The sequence below is a fragment of the Podarcis pityusensis genome (genome assembly GCF_964106645.2).
Source record: "Podarcis pityusensis genome assembly, chromosome: 2".
Lineage (NCBI taxonomy): Eukaryota > Metazoa > Chordata > Lepidosauria > Squamata > Lacertidae > Podarcis > Podarcis pityusensis.
In genome coordinates, this window is record NC_138029.1 from 117921200 (window position 1) to 117940617 (window position 19418).

The 19418-nt window shown below is 45.6% G+C and overlaps 1 protein-coding gene across 7 annotated transcripts; it reads left to right on the plus strand.

The window, feature by feature from the left end:
• Positions 1–806: 806 nt before the first annotated feature.
• LOC308469414 (uncharacterized protein) lies at positions 807–18684 on the plus strand. 7 transcript variants are annotated; one of them, XR_013982108.1, is made up of 9 exons: positions 807–1752; positions 2877–3851; positions 6597–6717; positions 8056–8138; positions 9080–9206; positions 10132–10239; positions 11289–11411; positions 14354–15681; positions 17204–17311. XR_013982108.1 is itself a non-coding variant. In XM_080991841.1 (8 exons), the coding sequence occupies exons 2-8, from the start codon at positions 3114–3116 to the stop codon at positions 18193–18195; spliced, it is 2355 nt and encodes a 784-aa protein (XP_080847967.1). In that variant the 5' UTR covers positions 1093–1752; positions 2877–3113; the 3' UTR covers positions 18196–18684. The 7 variants fall into 7 exon arrangements, 6 of the variants coding, with proteins under 6 accessions (XP_080847967.1, XP_080847968.1, XP_080847969.1 ...); XM_080991841.1 differs by lacking the exon at positions 14354–15681 and having other exon boundaries at positions 1093–1752; positions 6612–6717; positions 11289–11489; positions 17204–18684; XM_080991842.1 differs by lacking the exon at positions 14354–15681 and having other exon boundaries at positions 1093–1752; positions 2877–3827; positions 11289–11489; positions 17204–18684.
• The last annotated feature ends 734 nt before the right edge of the window (positions 18685–19418 follow it).

The window sequence follows — 19418 nt, forward strand, 5'->3', positions numbered from 1 at the left end:
ACCTGCAATCTTGGCATTATCAGCACCATGCTCTAGAGTCTAACCGACTGAGCCATTGGTGCTGTCAAGGCGAAGCAGTGCTTTCCCTTTCAGTCAGTGTTCTTTGGACTGTAGCCAACGTCAGTCCATTTGCCACTAACAAGGTGACATTAACCATAACTGCTTTGGGTAGAATTTAATACACTAGACGTAAAAATAGGGGTCAGGAACTTAGGGGTGCCAACCGAATGCCCACATCCAATCCAGAAGCTAGGGAGGTCTATATATCGTGTGGTTTGCAGATTCATTTTATCTGTCCAAACCAGGGTTTCCTAAACTTTGGTCTCCAGCTGTTTTTGGATTACAGTTCCCATCCTTCCATAATCACTGGTCCTGCTAGCAAGGGATGATGGAAGTTGTAGTCCAAAACCAGCTGGAGACCAAAGTTTAGGAAACCCTGGTCCAAACAAAATTCCTCCCACACTCAGGAGCATTCATAAGGTCTCTTTCCCATGGGTTTCTTGATGTCCAATCAATCTATCTGTCTTGTCAAGAAACGTTTCTCAGGCCATTTGAATGATCTCTCTCCAGGATGGGTACCCCGATTACTCCAGCTGAAACTTTCAGCACACCAAGAACATTTATATAGTCAGTATGAACTCCCTCGTTTCTTCCACTCTCCTCTCTCACTGACGTTATTTACCACAATGAGAATATCAGATCATCTCTCTCCACTGTGAGTTCTTGGATGTCTGTTCAAATTTACTTCGTCACAGAATTTTTTTTGCAAACCAAGAACGTTCATATGGTTTCTCATGCCTCTTCTCTCCGGTATGAGTTAGCTCTCACTGTCTTGTTGCAAATTAATTTTTATTGAGATAGTATAAAAACCAGATATGAAAAAGGTACCAAAATTGACAAAGTACATTAGAGTAATGCGTACAGCAATGTTGAGACATAGTATTTCAAAGCAGAACAACCTAAGTCTCTCGATAGCAGCCCTCCGTGACATGACTTGCCTCACTGGAGGCTGTAATTATTTCTCACCCTTATTTGCACAAAATATAAAGGGTCACCATATTATATCGAGCTTGTATTGGCAATTCTAACAATACAACTCTTGTAAGCCAACTTTTTCTAACAATGCCACGCCTCTTATTTTATCTAGCCAGCCTTTCATGCAGAATCCCGTTGTTTTCCAGTGACCCATTTGTGTCACAGATGGAAGCGGGAATCCAGGTCACAATGAATCAGTTGAGGCTTATCAGGAGATTGGATTGTGAACAACAAAAAGATTCCCATAGAGCCATACTTGAAGCGGCGAGGAGGCTGCTGCGACTCTCTGGGCTGCTCGGCTCCCTCCGAATGGCTGCAAAAAAAGGCTCCGTCCGGGAGGCTGGCGGGCGAGGGGACCCCGATCCCGGCGGAGAACGATGCCGCACCGGCGGATCCCAGCCTCGCCTCCTCTCTGTCCCTCTTAAGGCGCGCTCCTCTTCCTCGCGTGCTTCGGGGCGGAGCTGGCGTGGGAGAGTTGCACGCATTCCGGCGTTCAGAAGGGGGCGATCGTGTGAATCCTCCGGGTTTTGCCTCTTGCGACTCCGCCATTAAACCACCGAGCAAGAGGAGGAGGCGGAGGCGGCGGCAGAGACCGCCTGCAGCCTCCGACGCCCCGCTTCCAGCCGGGGGCGGCGCCAGGGAACTGTAGTTCGCGGGCGCCGAAACGGAGCGAGCGGGGAGTAGCGCCGGTAGGAACCAGGATCGCCATCGATCGCGGTAGGAACCGGGATCGCTCCGGCTTTGTCGCTGTGGCAGCTTCTCTTGAAGCCCTGCAGCCCTGCGAGAGGGAAGTCCCGTCGGGAGCTGGAAGAGCCGCCTGCATTAGCGCATGCCTGCAGCCCAATACTGTCTTGCACAGGCTGGCAGCGGCAGCGGCTCGCCAGGGTTTCAGGCGGGGGGACGGACGGTCCCAGCCTCACCTGGATCGTACCTGCATGCAAAATGTTGTTTATATCTTACTAACATAGGAAGCTTATACCAAGCCAGACCAGTGGTTCATGCAGCCCAAGACTGTCTGCACTGGCCGGCAGCCCCAGCCTCACCTGGAGATGCCAGGCTTACCTTATATGGGAGGACAGGGTTCATGTCCCCACTTGGCTGCGAAGCTTTCACTGGGTGGCCTCGTGCCAGTCACTGCCTCTCCGCCTAACCTACCTTGCAAGGCTGTTGTGGCGATTAAATGAGGAAGTGGAGAGCCATGGGCTTCAGTTCCTTGGAAATGAAAGTGGGCTATAAATGTGTGCCTCTTCCATGTGAGGGTGGCAACATGAGAACAGGGCCTTTTCTGTGGTGGTTCCCCATTTGTGGAATGCTCTCCTCAGGGAGGTTAGCCTGGCACCTTCCTTGTATATCTTTAGGTGCCAGGCAAAAACATTCTTTTTCAACCAGGCCTTTGGCTGATTAATACTCTACAGCCTTTTAAATGTGTTTGTGCGTGTATTATGGCTTTGTTGTTTCTGTTTTAAGTATTTATTTGCAATTTTACCTTGTGTTTTTATCTTGTGTAACCACCCTGAGATTGTTTGATGAAAGGCAGTGTATAAATTCAATAAAGAAAATAATGCAATCAAGGAAATTAATGAATTAATGAAATACTTAAAGATGCTGAACTATTATTTTTATTTTATTGACTTAAGAAAATTATACAGACAGCAAAACGAAGAAGCGTAAATTAACATTGCCTTCTACCAATAAGAAATAATAATAACAAATCTTAACTTGTCATTCTGTCATTTGTGGTACTTTTTCTGTTTTCCAATATTTTGCGGCTGCGGTTATATAAAAAATATATCTTGGGGCTGTTGTTCGTTAATAAACTAATTCCATTGTTTCTCACTCAGGAAGACTATCGCCTAACCACTGAGCATCACTGCCAGGGAATGGTCAAGGGCAGGTGGTGTATATGACGGTTGAACCCCATCGACCACAATCCAATCCTTTAAAGGACTAGAAGATCAACCAAGAAATTAGCTGTTCCTTCTTTTGTGTTTCTGGCTAGACTTTCAGGGATTGAGAGCAAAGATAGTTTTCCTGTCAATCAACCGGCTTCTAGATTGGCCCAGTGAACTTTGGAAGCGATGAAGAAGCAAAATTTTACAGGTCCGGAACTGGAACTCAGACCAGACCCAGCAGGAAAAGCAAGCAGGGTGCTCCTGCCTGGAATTACGATCAAGCGACCAGGATATGGAGCGTCTGAAGACGGCAAAGGGGGACCCGGCAGGGGGAGGCAAGAGCGATGGGAAGCCCAGTGGCAGCAGTTCCTGAAGACCCTGCAGCCCCTTCACCCAGAAGGGGGAGGCCCCCCAGAGATGCCTGAGTCTGCCCCCTGGGAAGACGCCCAGGCCTTCCTGGCCTCCTTTGAGAAAGTGGCCAAAGCCTGCCGCTGGCCCAGAGGAGAGTGGGCGGCCCGGCTCCTGCCTGCGCTGAGCGGAGAAGCAGACGAGGCCTTCCGGAGCCTGGAAGCCGGAGACAGAGAGGATTATGGGAAGGTGAAGGCGGCCATCTTGCGAGGGGTCGCCCTGAGGATGGAGGCCGAGCGCCAACACTTCCGGCAGTTCTGCTGCCAGCAGGTGGAGGACCCCCGGAGGATCCACCTGCAGCTGCAGGATCTCTGCCACCGGTGGCTGAAGCCGGAGAGACGCAGCAAGGAGCAGATCCTGGAGCTGCTGGTCCTGGAGCAGTTCCTGGCCAGCCTCCCGCCAGAGCTGCAGAGCTGGATCCGAGCAGGAGGACCGGAGTCGTGTTCGCAGGCGGTGGCCCTGGCAGAGGAGTTCCTGATGGCCAGCCAGCAGGTGGGCAGAACAGACAAATGGCAGGTGAGGTTTTCATCCCTGGAGTCCCTCTCAAGCAACAGGCGGTGGCCTGGAATATTGGCGTCATCTGCAGTTGCTCATTTAGCAATGGGTGGGATTTTTAGCAGGGAGCTGCGGTGAATTTTCTTCAGTTAACCACACTAAGATTGTTGAGCTAATCAATAGCCTTTATTGGTTATTAGCACTGAGGAAATTAAGAATTCCAAAGCATCAGGTTAACTTTTAGAAGTTACCGAGTTATGTATCTCAGCAAAAAGCATGCATCTCTAGGTCATATGCAGCCGTAAAAATGGAAGCTTTTGGTTTCCCGGGCAACACTTTTTACCAGACACAGGAAAGTGACCTTTCTGGCTTCAGTGGGGTCATACAGGCCTCGTCAACAAATTCCTTCTCTCTTTTCTGCATTTCATTTCACTTTTAATTTGTATACCGTCTTTCTATTTTACAGTACCCACGGCGGTTTACAAGCTGGAGAAACAAAGAATGTAGCCCTTATAAGCATCTACTCCAATACAAAAATGTGATAATAATAATAATAATAATAATAATAATAATAATAGTAATAATTTATTATTTGTACCCCGCCCATCTGGCTGGGTTTCCCCAGCCACTCTGGGTGGCTTCCATAGAAACCAAAAATACAGTAAAATATCACAGATTAAAAACTTCCCTGAACAGGGCTGCCTTAAGAGGTCTTCTAAATGTCAGGTAGTTATTTATCGCTTTGACATCTGATGGGAGGGCGTTCCACAGGGCGGGCGCCACTACCGAGAAGGCCCTCTGCCTGGTTCCCTGTAGCTTTGCTTCTCGCAATGAGGGAACCACCAGAAGGCCCCTGGCACTGGACCTCAGCGTCCGGGCAGAACGATTGGGGTGGAGACGCTCCTTCAGGTATACTGGGCCGAGGCCGTTTAGGGCTTTAAAGGTCAACACCAGCACTTTGAATTGTGTTTGGAAACGTACTGGGAGCCAATGTAGGTCTTTCAAGACCGGTGTTATGTGGTCTTGGCGGCCGCCCCCAGTCACCAGTCTAGCTGCCGCATTCTGGATTAGTTGTAGTTTCCGAGTCACCTTCAAAGGTAGCCCCACGTAGAGCGCATTGCAGTAGTCCAAGCGGGAGATAACTAGAGCATGCACCACTCTGGCGAGACAGTCCGCGGGCAGGTAGGGTCTCAGCCAGCGTACCAGGTGGAGTTGGTAGACAGCTGCCCTGGATACAGAATTGACCTGCACCACCATGGACAACTGTGAGTCCAAAATGACTCCCAGGCTGCGCACCTGGTCCTTCAGGGGCACAGTTACCCCATTCAGGACCAGGGAGTCCTCCACACCAGCCCGCCCCCTGTCCCCCAAAAACAATACTGATAATAAATCATAACTTTAAAATAAGCAACTTATATCAAATAAACTAATATTCAACAATCCATTAGAACAGTATAGAATAATACTAAATATCAGCATATAAAAATTAAACAGATATCCACTCTTAACAGTGGCTGGGGAAACCCAACCAGATGGGCGGGGTATAAATAATAATAATAATAATTATTATTATTATTAACAAGTATAATAAATATTTTCTAAACTATCATCAATAAAAACTACTTCGGCAAGTCACAATGCATAAAAGAATACAATAAAAATTGAAAAGCAGAGACTGGAGGGTGGGGAAAGGCAGGTGGAAGAAGGCCTCATAATTCAAAAGGCCTCTTAGCTTATTTTTACAAAATCCCTCCATCCCCAATAGCTTTTTGATGCATTAATTTTCTTCACATACATCTTAAATGTATACATTTGGATGTTTTCCCACAACATAGCTGAAGTTGAGAACACTCTAATACGATCAGCTGAACATTATCGGGCATCTCTGAATGCTTTTTGTAAGATGCTCATATGGTTCTTCCGTTGGCAAGAAGTTTCATACATGCAGCCATATGAAATGTTCACAACTGCTCCTTTACCATTATAAAATATTCCTATTAAACACCAAAAAGCATTGTGTTTAGATAATCAGTTGACATTTTTTGTTGACATTTTATGACTGGTATTATTGCTACTGGCACAGGGGATGGTTGAAATGAATGTCAAACTAAATAAAAAGGTAGATTACTTTCTTACAAACTGTAATAAGTTTTTTCAGTAGAATAGAATACTTTTCATTGTGTTATTCCTTAGATCGTAGCAGCACAAAATTGTAGTATCATAGAATTGTAGAGTTGGAAGGGACCCTGAGGCCTCGGTCCAGTATACCTGAAGGAGCGTCTCCACCCCCATTATTCTGCCTGGACACTGGGTCCAGTACCAAGGGCCTTCTGGCGGTTCCCTCACTGCGAGAAGCCAAGTTACAGGGAACCAGGCAGAGGGCCTTCTCCGTAGTGGCACCCGCCCTGTGGAACGCCCTCCCACCAGATGTCACTCAGGTGAAATAATAAAACACCAATTACTGCTAAGAAATCCAAATTTCAAGTAGAATTCTGGTCTAACCTTGAATTGGCAGCCACCAGGACAAATTTTGCTCTTGGATCCTGCTTGCCCGATTCCTATAGGCATCTGGTTGGCCACTGTGGGAACAGGATGCTGGACTAGATGGGGCTTTGGTCTGATCCAGCAGGACTTTTGATAGGTAAGCTTTATTTGGTCCGAATAGCTCCTTGAATTAATACTCGAAGGGGAAGGAGGTTTAGGAGCGCAGAGCCCTTCTCATTCCTGTGCCTCTGTTCTGAGAGGGGTTTTCTCTGCCTGTTTCAGGGGCCGCTGCAAGAGGTGTGTTTGGCTTCCCTGGATGCAGTGGAGGAGCCCTCAGATGCCGCCGAGGGGCAGGTCTGCTACGAAGGGAAGCAGGAGAGCGATGGGGAGATCAGGTTGCTGGGTAAGAAGTCACCAAATTAGTGTTTCGCGTTGTTCTAGTTTCATTTTTTAAAAATAATAATATTTATTAATAATTTCAGAATTACAGAAAAAAATAAAAAACAACAAACAACACTACAATACATAAAAAGAAGAAAAAACGCAAAACATAAAAACCAATACATCAATACAGTAATATGTATGTATATATATATATATATATATATAGGAAAAAAAGAAAGACACAAATCCCATATAACTTCCATTTGCTTGTTTCATTGACCTCCTCGCACCTCCCTTTTTGTATTCTAGTTTAGTTAGTTATTTCAGCAAATTCTTTCCATCTTTCTCAATTTTTATTAAATAATTTATCTTAACAATTTAACCTATTAATTAACTCAACAGATCCTTTCCATCTTTCCCCATATTCTGTTATTCAAATTACCTTAATTTATTTAACCTTATTTATTTAACCTTATCTAGTTTCATGGATTATGAGAGGGATGAGATTTGGGCTGCCTCAGTCTCTCAGAAGGAAGGAACTATGGTGTGTTCATCTTTTGTTTTGGGGAATCAGAATGGCTGCCCAGGTCTTCTAAGTCAAGCTTTTATTTCATAGAAATGAATAAATCCCACCCACATGTGAGGAGTTTAGAAACCTGATTCTTTCCTCTCTTTTTTCCCCTTTCAATTTCTTGCTGAATACTTGCAATTGGAAATTTTTAACGTTTGATGTTTTATTGTGTTTTTTATGTGTTGGAAGCCACCCAGAGTGGCTGGGGCAACCCAGCCAGATGGGCCAGATATAAACAAGAAAGTTATTATCATTATTCTTATTATCATTGTCATCATCATCATTATCATCCCAGTCTGTGCCTGTGTTGGATTTGAAATCCACTTCTATATATGTAAGGGTTTTTAATTGTTTTTGGATATGCAATTATTCATAGGCAGCAATCTTTTTAACTTTATAAATACGTGTGCATGAGAGAGCGATAGCCCAAGCACAATATATCTATATATATTTTTGTGCAGTATTGTGAAATGACTTCGAGATCCTTCATAGGGAGCCATCCATGAATAATAATACTAAATCTGGCTTCTTATTATTATTAATCTCTTAACAGCAGAAATCTTGCTCCAGGTGAGCAAAAGCAAGGCGCTGTCTGTGCAATTTTTTGGCAGCTGTACCAAAAGGGGAATTGGTGACTTGGGTCTCTTTCCCTGTCACTCCATGAAAACCTGCCCCTTCTCTCCTTTATGCAACTCTTAACAGAACAGGAAACTTACTCTGCCGTACCCAGACACCCTAAAGGTGATGGGAATAACTTGCTCCCCATTTCTAAATTTCCCTTCGCAGGCGGCGGAATCAAGTGCTCAGGTCACTCTAGTTCCTTGTCTCCTGCGGAAGGACAGAGGATGGCTGACTCAGGTCTGAATGAGGTACGAGAAGTCTGGATGGGTCAGCTTTTCTGTGTGGTGTGTTAAGACTATAGAGGAGCTAGGCTAACAGTGGATGCTGCGATGAGTCCTCTTTCCTGGTTTTCTAATACCTGTCCTGGTAAACTGTTGGTTCTTTTTTTTGCTCATTTAGAGGGGGGGAGCCTTTATTTAACAGACTTTGGGTACTGACAAATCATTTTTAAAAAACCCTATAAGCGGTTCAGATAAAATGTGAAATGTACGTTAAAGTATTTGATGAAGGTCAGAAGTTAAAAACAAGTTGGCCAAAAAGCGAAATAATTTTTCTAGTGCACATGTGCACTGGAGTTACTTCTGTTCCTAGTCCTCATTGTTTATACAGTCGTACCTTGGTTTTCGAATTTAATACATTCCAGGAGTCTGTTTGACTCCCGGAACAGCTCGGAAATCAAGGTGCGGCTTCTGGTTGGCTGCTGGAGCATCCTGCAGCCAGTTGGAAGCCACACCAGACATTCGGGTTTCAATCGTTCAGGAGCTGAAACTTTCGAGTTCAAAGGCATTTGGCTTCCGAGGTTGCACTGTAGTAGATTGGCCTGTAAGGCTGGAACCCTGCCCACATTTACCTGCATATTGGGCAGTGAGGCTTAAATAGCACAGTAAAGAGTGCAAGAAAAGTGGTTTCCCCTCCCTTATGCTTTACAAGTGGATCAAAGATGGTGGAATCCAACTAAGTTAACTGCGTGCAGGGATCAACTTTCATGAGCGCAACAAGATGTCCTCCCCCTGCATGCCTCTCCCAATTTCCTCCAGGTCTCTGGAGCCGATTTGGAGGAGAAGGAGGTGAAGTTTCGTTGTGCTCATGGAAGTTATTCCATGTGCAATCAATGGCTCTGAATGCTATTTATTGTGCAACGAGACCTGACTGGGGTAATCAGTTGGTGGTTCCTTTCACGTTTTTCCAGGGGCTGGTAAACCTCAAGGAGGCAGGTGTCTCCTTGCACCTAGTGGAGCCGACTCTGATCCAGCCAGGCCAACAGACGATGTTCTGGCAAGTCTTGCAGGAGGAAGATGGGAGCACCGAATCCTTGGGTAAGGCTTTGTCATTCTCAGGCCCCAGGAGCTGCTGTGGATGCTGGTATAACCGATTGCCCTCTTTGGAATCTATAGGAGGGGGGCGGAATAATTGAATAACTAGATTGAGTATTTGACTCCTTTGAATAAATATTGCATACACAACTGACAGATGGAGTTCCTTTAATCCATTTCTTTCCATTTTCTCTCTCTTAACTATTATCTCTCTGGATAGTTTTTTATTATTCTTATATAATTATTCTCTCTCGTTGTACTTTGGTAAGAACAGTACACACATGAAGGGGAATGACAGTTTGAGGACCCTGTGTGAGAGATGGGCAAGGGGAGATATCACCAGCTTTGAGAAGAGAAACATGAGCCCAGGTGACAGCTGAGAGGGCACACCTTTCTCTGTTAAGCTTTATTGATGAGGGAGGATCTTGTAGTTTCTGTTTCTTTTCCTTCTTTCTTTGGTTTCTTTCTTTTGTAGATTAGTTGGCTCCTTTCATTGTATAGTCATACCTTGGAAGTCAAACGGAATCAGTTCCGGAAGTCCGTTCGACTTCTAAAACGTTCAGAAACCAAAATGCAGCTTTGTTCAGCTTAAAATGGATAGAATTGAAAGCACATAGCAAAAGGTGAAGCTTCTGAAGAAACTTAATTTTGTCTGATGCGTGCCTTTCCAAAAAAGAGCATTTCCACACTATTATTATTTAATTAACATGTATTCTTCTGTAATATAAAGTTGATGTGAGTTTTTTGTATATACAGTGGTACCTTGGTTCCCGAACTTAATCCGTTCCAGGAGTCGGTTCGACTCCCAAAACCGTTCGAAAACCAAGGCACAGCTTCTGATTGGCTGCAGGAGCTTTGAAAAGCATGTTTATTGGGTTTTGAACTGAGCTAGACATCATTCTCTCTCTGTTCCTCTTTTCCACTCAAGAGGGATTTTTGGCGCCCAAACCTGATTTCCCCTCCCACCCCAAAAAGGAGGACGAGATATTCCACCAGTTCTCGGTGCAATGTGAACGACCCTCGGACCAAGCTATGGGTAAGGGGTTGGCAGTGTTTGCCATTGGAGAAGGACACTGGGGTTGCCATGCAGAGCTGAAGGCCACTCTTTTTTCTTTCTTTTTTCCCTCATCCCAAGGTCATTGTACACAGGTTCATCAGCATTTTTGATGACTAGTGGATGAACCAAAAAAATTATGCAGAACAGGACTGACTCCTCGTGCATTCTCTTTTTTCCTGAAAGTGCAGAAAATTTCTGGAAATGTCAATGAGCTCCTTTCCACTTAAGATTTAAATCTAGTTTAACTACGATGCATTGTGTCCAAAGAAGCCTACAAGGTCTTGCACTTTTGCAACAGAACCTCCCTTTTCTCTGTCCTCTCGCTCACGCCCACCCTTCCCCCCAAAAATGCCCCACAGGGTAAAGGGAACGCCTGGAAAATATTTAGTGGGCCCTTAGACAGGCGTGGTCTCTGTGGTATTTTTGGTACCTTTTTCTTCCCACAAACCTTTTAAGCTGAGATCATTCCCAGTCTTATTTCTGTGTTGGAATTGTTTTAAATATGTTTTTAGGTGCTTTCATTGCTTTATCATTTGTGGGTTTGAGAAACAGGGCAGGGTCATTCCACGCCAAAACACCTGGTGCTATGTGCTCTCATGTTTCAGATTTTGTTCAAAATTTTTGGCACTTAATACCGCTTTTATACCTTATTTCGAAAGAGACAAAAAATAGCTTTATTTTGATACCGAAATAAGCCCAATTGGTTGAAAAATAAGCGGAACAGGTTTTTTCTAAACTGACACAGAAATTGCATTAGCCTAAATCACGCGAAAATTTAAATTTAAAAAAATCAAATCTCCTGAGCCCAATTTTGGACCAAAAAATCTGAAAAAAATAATTTGAGGGTGTCTCATAGGTATGTACACACACAAAAATTGAACAAAATCTGAGACATGAAAGCACGGTCGAGGTGATTTGGTGTGGAATGACCCGGCAGGATATAAATTTTGAGGGTGATATGAGGCAGAAGCAATGAGGTGGCAGGAATCTGGAAAAAAGTCCCAAATGTCCTCTTTTTGTCTCTGTAGGTGATGGGAAGCAGAGTGAGCTCAAGGTGGAGAATTCGCAGTATGGAGGAAATGAGCCAGAGCCACAACCAGATATGGGCCAAGGGAATGGACCAATGGCAGCTGAGCTGTGTGAGAAAAGATGTGAGTCCGACAGGGAGCAGGGGATAAAGGCTTTAGAAACTGAGACTGAATCCAACAAGTTCTCAGAAGGTCTTGTAGGTAGAGGAAATTGCTCTGTAGATACAAGGGAGGAGACGCTCTCGTTCTCAATGTATGGTAGACTGACCCGTTCTAAATCAAGACATGTTGCGAAATGTGCTGGAGAGGACCGTTCCGAACGTCCCGCGATGGTGGATCGCTCCCTGCAGAATCCAGACCGTCAGCGAAGGCATGCGGGGGGCAAATTATACCAACGCTCGGAGAGCAGGCAACGCTCTCATCCGAGAAAGGACCTTCTTGGACAACAGAGCAGCCGAGCAAGGGGAAAATCCCTCAGCTGCCCCAAGTGCGGGAGGAAGTTCTCTCGGGGGTCGCATCTGAAGCACCACCTGCGAACTCATACCGGAGAGAAGCCTCACAAATGCCTCGAGTGCGGGAGCTGCTTTCCTCAGGGGATAAACCTGACGAGACATCGGAGAATCCACACCGGAGAGAGACCGCACAGATGCCCCCGTTGCAAAAGTAGCTTCACTCGGAAGGATCAGCTGCTCCAGCATCAGAGGACTCTCAAATGTCAGAGCGCTTGACAGTGCGCCCTGAGTGCGAGGAGGCCTGTGAGTCCCAAGGGACACTGACCGGCCAGCAGAGAACCCATGAAGGGCACCAGCGGAGCTAATTCTAGCTGGAGTTATGAGTTAACATGTTTCTAGTGGGCCTGCAGAAACTGCAAAGGAAGAGCTGTCTGGATCAGGCCAGTGGCCCATCCAGTCCAGTATCCTGTTATCACAGTGGCCAACCAGATGCTCTAGTGGGAAACCTGAAGGCAGGATTTGAGAACAAGAGCCATCTGCCCTCCCATGGTTTCCAGCAACTGTGGAAGCAAAGCGCAGCCATTGTGGCAGGCAGGCGTTCAAAGCTTAATCCACTGTGAATTTGTCTGAACATAGTTTAAAGCCATCAAAGTTGGTGGCCATCACTGCCTCTTGTGGGAGGGAGTTCCGTAGTTTAACTGCGTGAAGAACGACTTCCTTAAATCCGTCCCAAATCTCCCAGCATTCAGCTTCCTTCGGTGTCCACGAGTTCTGGTGTTCTGAGAGACGGAGGAAAACTTTCCTGCATCCCCTGTGTCTCCATGCCATTTTATAGACTTCTTACTCACCTTTTAAGTTTCTCTGAACAAGTTTTAAGCAACCATTCCCTCTCTGGTCTTCGCACCAGGTCATGTAGCCAAAATACAGTGGTACCTCAGGTTAAGAACTTAATTCATTCTGGAGGTCCGTCTTAACCTGAAACTGTTCTTAACCTGAGGTACCGCTTTAGCTAATGGGGCCTCCTGCTGCCGCCGTGCCGCCGGAGCACAATTTCTGTTTTCATCCTGAAGCAAAGCTCTTAACCCGAGGTACTATTTCTGGGTTAGCAGAGTCTGTAACCTGAAGTCTCTGTATCCTGAAGCGCCTGTAACCTGAGGTATCACTGTACCTGCTCCAGGTGTGACGATGATGCTGTCGTAGAATCATAGAACTGGAAGGGACCACAAGAGTCATCTAGTCCAACCCTCTGCCAATGTCTGCACAGTTAAAGCACCAAAGAGCCAAAGGAATTAGTTTATGTATGCAACTCCTGCTGTGAAAGTTTGTGCCCAAAAATGGCATGAGGAGGCAGTACCCATGAAAGGGGGGTGGCAGTTGAATTTGATGGAATGTGCAGGATTAGCAAGTTGAACTGGTAAAATCAGAGAACAAAGTGGAACAGTTTTCAAGGAGGAATGGAAAACGTTTGCAGATTATTATTTTTAAAATGTTGTAAATATGCCAGCACGCTAGCAGGTGTGAAGTAAGTTCAGCAGTAAAAGTTATTTTGAGAATAAAGCTGAGAAAAGAAGATATAGGTTAGTTGCAATGTGCAGCATCAAAAGATAATAATGAGAAAGACATGGAGGGCTCAGAGGGAAGTCGACTTTTAAAGTGAATGTATACTGGAAAAGGTTTGATTAATTGTATTTTATTTGTGAAAATTTATAAATATATATATTTTTTAAAAAAATTAAATGTGTGGTGTGTACACTGGGGCAGTCCTCATTGAGCTGTTCCCCTTTCCTCTTTTACGTTTCTTCTAAAGGTTTGTCTCATGCTTCTTCAGATCTCAGGGCTCCCCTAAGGCTGCTGACAGGGATAGCTCAGTTGTTAGAGCGTGAGACTCTTTATCTCGGTCCAGTATACCTGAAGGAGCATCTCCACTCCCATCGTTCTGCCCGGACACTGAGGTCCAGTGCTGAGGGCCTTCTGGCGGTTCCCTTGCTGCGAGAAGCCAAGTTACAGGGAACCAGGAAGAGGGCCTTCTCGGTAGTGGCACCTGCCCTGTGGAACGCCCTCCCACCAGATGTCAAAGAGAAAAATAACTACCAAACTTTTAGAAGACATCTGAAGGCAGCCCTGTTTCGGGAAGCTTTTAATGTTTGATGTATTATAGTATTTTAATATTCTTTTGGAAGCCGCCCAGAGTGGCCGGGGAAGCCCAGCCAGATGGGCAGGGTATAAATAATAATAAATAATAATAATAATAATAATAATAATAATAATAATTATTATTATTATTATTATCATCATCATCATCATCATCTCAGGGTTGTGGGTTCAAGCGCTATGTTGCGCTATGTTCTGCCACCACTGCCTGAGGCTGCATTCCTTCCAATGCCTGCTGCTGCTGCAAATCGCAAGTTGGGAGAGTCCTGTGCTGTTGTGCTCAGATCCTGCTTGTGGACTGTGAGAACAGGGTGCTGGACTGGATGGGCCACTGGCCGGATCTAGCAGGTTATTCTTACATTCTAGATACAATGGGTTGCGGGAGAAGAGATGTTTAACGGAGCCTGTTATGCCGTACAATGGAAGGAAGACCAGCAAAATTCCTCTCTCTTGTCTCTTCAGGTGACAGCAAGAGAAACTGGATCAAGATGGGGTGTTCTCACTATGGAGGAAATAAACTGGAGGAATCACCTAGGTCTCTTCCACAGATAGACCAGAGAAATGTGTCAGTGGCAGCCAAGGTCCACGAGGAAAGATCTGAGTTCAACAGTGGACTGGAGAAGAAGCCACTGACAGCTCAGAATGAATCCAGTAGCCTCTCAGAAGGTCTTGAGGAGTCTTGGAGTGAAAAACACACAGTGTGCACCAGGGAAGAAAGGCCTTTGCTCTCCAAGTGTGATAAAAGCTCCCGGCACAAACCAGGACTTGTTATGAAACATGCTGGGGAAGATTCATCTGACTGTCATATGCCGGTGGGTATCGTCTGGCAGCATCTAGGCGATCAGAGAAGGCAACGTACCAGTGAAATATTTTACAAGTGTCCCAGATGCGGGGAAATCTTCCATGAGAGAACTAAGTTCCTTAAACATCAGCAGTGCCACACAGCGAGGAAACCTTGCGTTTGTCAGGAGTGTGGGAGAAAATTCTTTTGGCGATCGGATTTGACAAGGCACCGGAAGACTCATACAGGAGAGAAACCTCACAATTGCCTCGTGTGTGGGAAAAGCTTTGTACGGAAGGAACATCTGAGGAGACATTTGAGAATCCACATGGGAGGGAAACATCACAAATGACTTCAGTGTGGGAGAATAGTTTCCCGGAAATCTGAGCTGATTAGACACTGGAGAACTCACAAACAGAGAAGCGTAGCAGGTCCCTGAACTTTGGGTTCAGACGCTCAGAGCTCCTCCATCAAAGAATCCATAGACTCTCTTTCACGGGAGGTTTTTAAGCAGAGGTTGGATGGATGCTTTAGTTGAGGTTCCCGCATTGCCCCTAGAGGACCCTCGGAGACCCTTCCAACTTTATGATTCTATCATTTTGTGACATGAACAAGAATTGATGATCTGAGAGAGCAAAGGCAGACTTTTTGTGAGAAACAGAAAAAATAAACCTTTGGCCTTATCATAGGTTTTCTCCAAGGGGTCAGAGGGAATTTGAGATATGGGACTGAGTTGTACAGAGTGAGGCCATTGGTTGTCTGGTCCACTACTGTGTACCAGACTGCCAGCAGTTAACCCCAAGTTTCAGTTGGAGAGCTACAGGAGATCCCAAACTCTGTGACTCGTGGGTTGCCAAGAATCTGCTAGCTTCATTCAGGTGGTCTGCAGTCAGTGTTCATATTTTCAGCTGTATTTTTATTCAGTCTTTTATTTCTTATGTTGTATCTTACAATGTTCCCATTTGAATTCTGTGGAATGTGAATTACCCTGTGCGATGAAAAAAAAAGTGTAAGTAATAAAAGGAGCAATAGAAGCACATCTAAAAACCTTACGCTGCAGGCATGTCCAAAGACCGTTTCAGGGGCCGCCAGTTGATTTAATCCGGCCCCCGTGGCAGTATATGTCCTGGGGTAAATCCTAAAAAAACTCAGCAACTTTGGTTGGCCCTCATGCATGTTCACTTCATCAAATCTGGCTCTCTTTGAAAAAAGTTTGGGCACCCCTGCCCTACAGCATCTAACACCGCACATTCCAATTGCTATGAGAGGCAGAAACAACATTAAGCCAAGTCCATCTGCAATTTTCAAGTCCATGAGGAACGGATGTTTGGGAACGACTATGTTAGAACCTCCATGTAGGGCAGTGGCAGGGCTGAAATCCCCCGATCAGGAACTGTGTCTGTTTGAGGGTATATTTGAGGTGGGTCCATTTATTGCTGACTCCTAGCATATTCTGCAAGAGTCCTACTCCACACAAAATTCCTCTGTCAAATGTCAGCTTGGGAGAGGGAAATAGGCCGGGATCCTGAACACACAGGAATGCAGCTGTTGCTGTGACACCTCAGGAACACATTTTCGGGAGGTTACTGGAATCTCTTGGATGCTCATTGACCTACCTCAGAAAATAACTTCTGCTCAGAGTATACCTGTTGGAATTTATGGGCACATTCATTATTTTCAATGGGTCTACTATGAGTATGGCTAATGTTGGATGCCACCCATAATTCCCAGGGTTTGAGTCTCTGTGTTGTCCCCTTTCCGCTTGAACAGAGAAAACATGTAAAATACATAATAGCTTATTTTGCAAAATGAGGGGGAAATAAACCCATTTGCCTTGACTGGCTTAACTAATTTAACTGCTTAGGGAAGTTTTGAATGTTTGGTGTATTTATCGTATTTTTAATATTTAATTGGGAGCCGCCCAGAGTGGCTGGGGAAACCCGCCAGATGGGCGGGGTATAAAATAACAACAACAACAACACAAGCGACAACATCCATCTTTCCCAAGAGCAGAATCTGGGAACGCTGACATTTATTATTTTACGGAGAGGGTGATCTTTGAGATGGGGGTGGGGGGCATGAGCTTAACAATGATGTGATGAATTAGAATGGGTTCCAAAAATGTGGCCAAGTTTCCTTCAAGCGGTTCATGGCATGTCTGCATTAAATGTCCAAATTGATTTTTAATTTTGTTTCTATTGCTTTTTTATTTCTTCGGTTGGAAGCAAATTTATTCTGTTGTGCTGCAATTTGAATTCTACGGAAAGTAAATTGTCATGCTGCGAAGCACAAGAAAAGGAGGAGCAGTAGAAATACAATTAAAAATCGTACAGCATCTAGCACATTGCAGTGGTGACATTAAGTGGTCTGACAAGTCTGGCCTTTTTCAAGTGGTACGTGGGGTGAGGGGAGGAGAGTTTTGGGAACCACTGAATTAGAGTATGCAACAGGCAGGGAGAGCAGCGAGAAGGATTCTCTTGACAAGAGGTGACCAGAACATAGACAAAAACCCTCTCTTCTTCTCTCTTTAGGTGATGGGAAAAGACATTGGATCAAGATGGAGAAATCTCAGCTAGGAGAAACTTTGCTGGCAGAAGCACATAGGACGTTAGCAGAAACATCCCGATGGGATTTCCCTGGGGCATCTGAAATTTTTGAGGACCGATGGGAATCCAAAGACCATCAGGAGAAGCAGCTGCTGATGGAGAAAAAGAATGAATACACGGAGGTCGTGCAAATTCTCCCACCTGCTGTTAGCACTGTGCAGACACAGGGGGGAAAGCTCTTCTCCAAGCAGGTCAGGAAATCCCGCTACAAATCGGGACTTCTTATGATCCCTAATAGGGAGAACACCTATAAAAGTCCTACGCTGGAAGAAAACGTCCAGCTGAAATGTTTCTTGGATAACCATCCAGGAATCTCTGCAGGTGAGAGGCAACATGAGCAATCTGAGGGCAGAAAAAGCGTCCGCCGTGGGGACGGTTTGACCGGGTACCAGAACAGTCGCACGCAAGCGGATCCCTACGAATGTCCCGAGGATCGGAAAAGCTTCGGGAACAGAAAGGCGTTAAAGCGGGATCAAGGGATTCAGACAGAGGGGAGGCGATACCAATGTACGCAGTGCGGGAAGTTCTTCAGACACAGGCAGACGCTGACTAAGCACCAGAAAATTCACACAGGAGAGAAATTGCACGAGTGCCCCGCTTGTGGGAAAGGATTCACCTCTCGGGAGCCGTTACTGAGACATCAGAGGATCCACACGGGAGAGAAGCCGTACGAATGCCCTCAGTGTGGAAAGTGCTTCAGGCAGAGGGTGCACCTGATGTGCCACCAGAAAACCCACACGGGAGAGAAGCCGTTCAAATGCCCCGAGTGCGGGAGGAACTTCTCTCGGAGGGATAAGCTGATCAGGCACCAGAGAATCCACAGAGGGCAGAGGCCTTATTCACACCTGGAGGGCGGGAAGAGTTTCGATCAGAGAGCAGCGCTGGCGAAACACCAGGGCCTCCAAGAAGGGTGCTGAGAGACTCTTCCGCTCAGTAGACGGCAACACATTTTCCACAGTCAGGAGGGAAGCAGGGGCTCGAGCTCCCGTCCCTGAAAGCAGGTTTTAAGCAGGTTGCATTGCCACAGAGAAATAAATACAGTGGTACCTCAGTTTTTGAACGTAATCTGTTCCGGAAGACCGAGTTCCGAAACATGTGAAAACCTAAAACTCAATACGGAAGCTGCGTGGCATGTTTGACTTCTGAGGTGTCTTCAAAAACCGAAGCATTTATTTCCAGGTTTACGGCGTGCGAAAACTGAAATGTTTCTCAATGGAGACATTCAAAAACCGAGGTACCGCTGTAAATAAAAGGAGAGGCCAAGCCTCCAGGTGGAAATTTCATCTGCGGCCTGTGCAGTACAAGAAAGCACATGCACCGCGTGGTGTTTTGTGAGCAGGCCTGTTTCTTCAGAATCCGTGTTTGCAAAGCTCTGAAGGAGTACAATAATAAAAGGATTTCTGACTGGGTGTCCTTTAATCGTGGCTGAGTCTCTTACTTGCCTCTGTGCTATGAACATTAAGGATTAAAACTCGTGTGGGAAGCCATGACGGCTTAAAGTGGCATAAGAAACCAGACAGAGGGCCTTCTCGGTAGTGGCGCCTGCCCTGTGGAACACCCTCCCATCAGATGTCAAGGAAATAAACAACTATCTGACTTTCAGAAGACATCTGAAGGCAGCCCTGTTTAGGGAAGTTTTTAATGTTTGATGTTTTATCATGTTTTTAATATTCTGTTGGGAGCCGCCCAGAGCGGCAGGGGAAACCCAGCCAGTTGGGCGGGGTATAAATTATTATTATTAGAGTGCTTTACATGTATGCTGCAGGCGGGGCCTTCGTCTCTGGTTGTTACTCGCTTGCATTAAATGATTATAATAGTTATAACAATGCAGAAGAGTGACAATGAGAGACAGAGGTTCCATCTGCCCCATACATTTAAAGCTGTATCATGTCACTTTAAACAGTCACAGCTTCACCCAAAGGATTACAGGAACTGTAGTCTGTTAACAGACGCTGAGAGTTTTTAGGAGGCCCCTATTCCCCTCATAGTGCTACAGTTCTCAGACTGGTTTAAGAATCCCTTGTCCCAAGGAACTCTTGTGAATCATAGCTTCATGAGGGCAATAGGGGTTTCCTAGCAACCCTCAGCATCCTTAACGAACTACAGCTCCCAGGTTCCTTTGGGAGAAACCATGACTGCT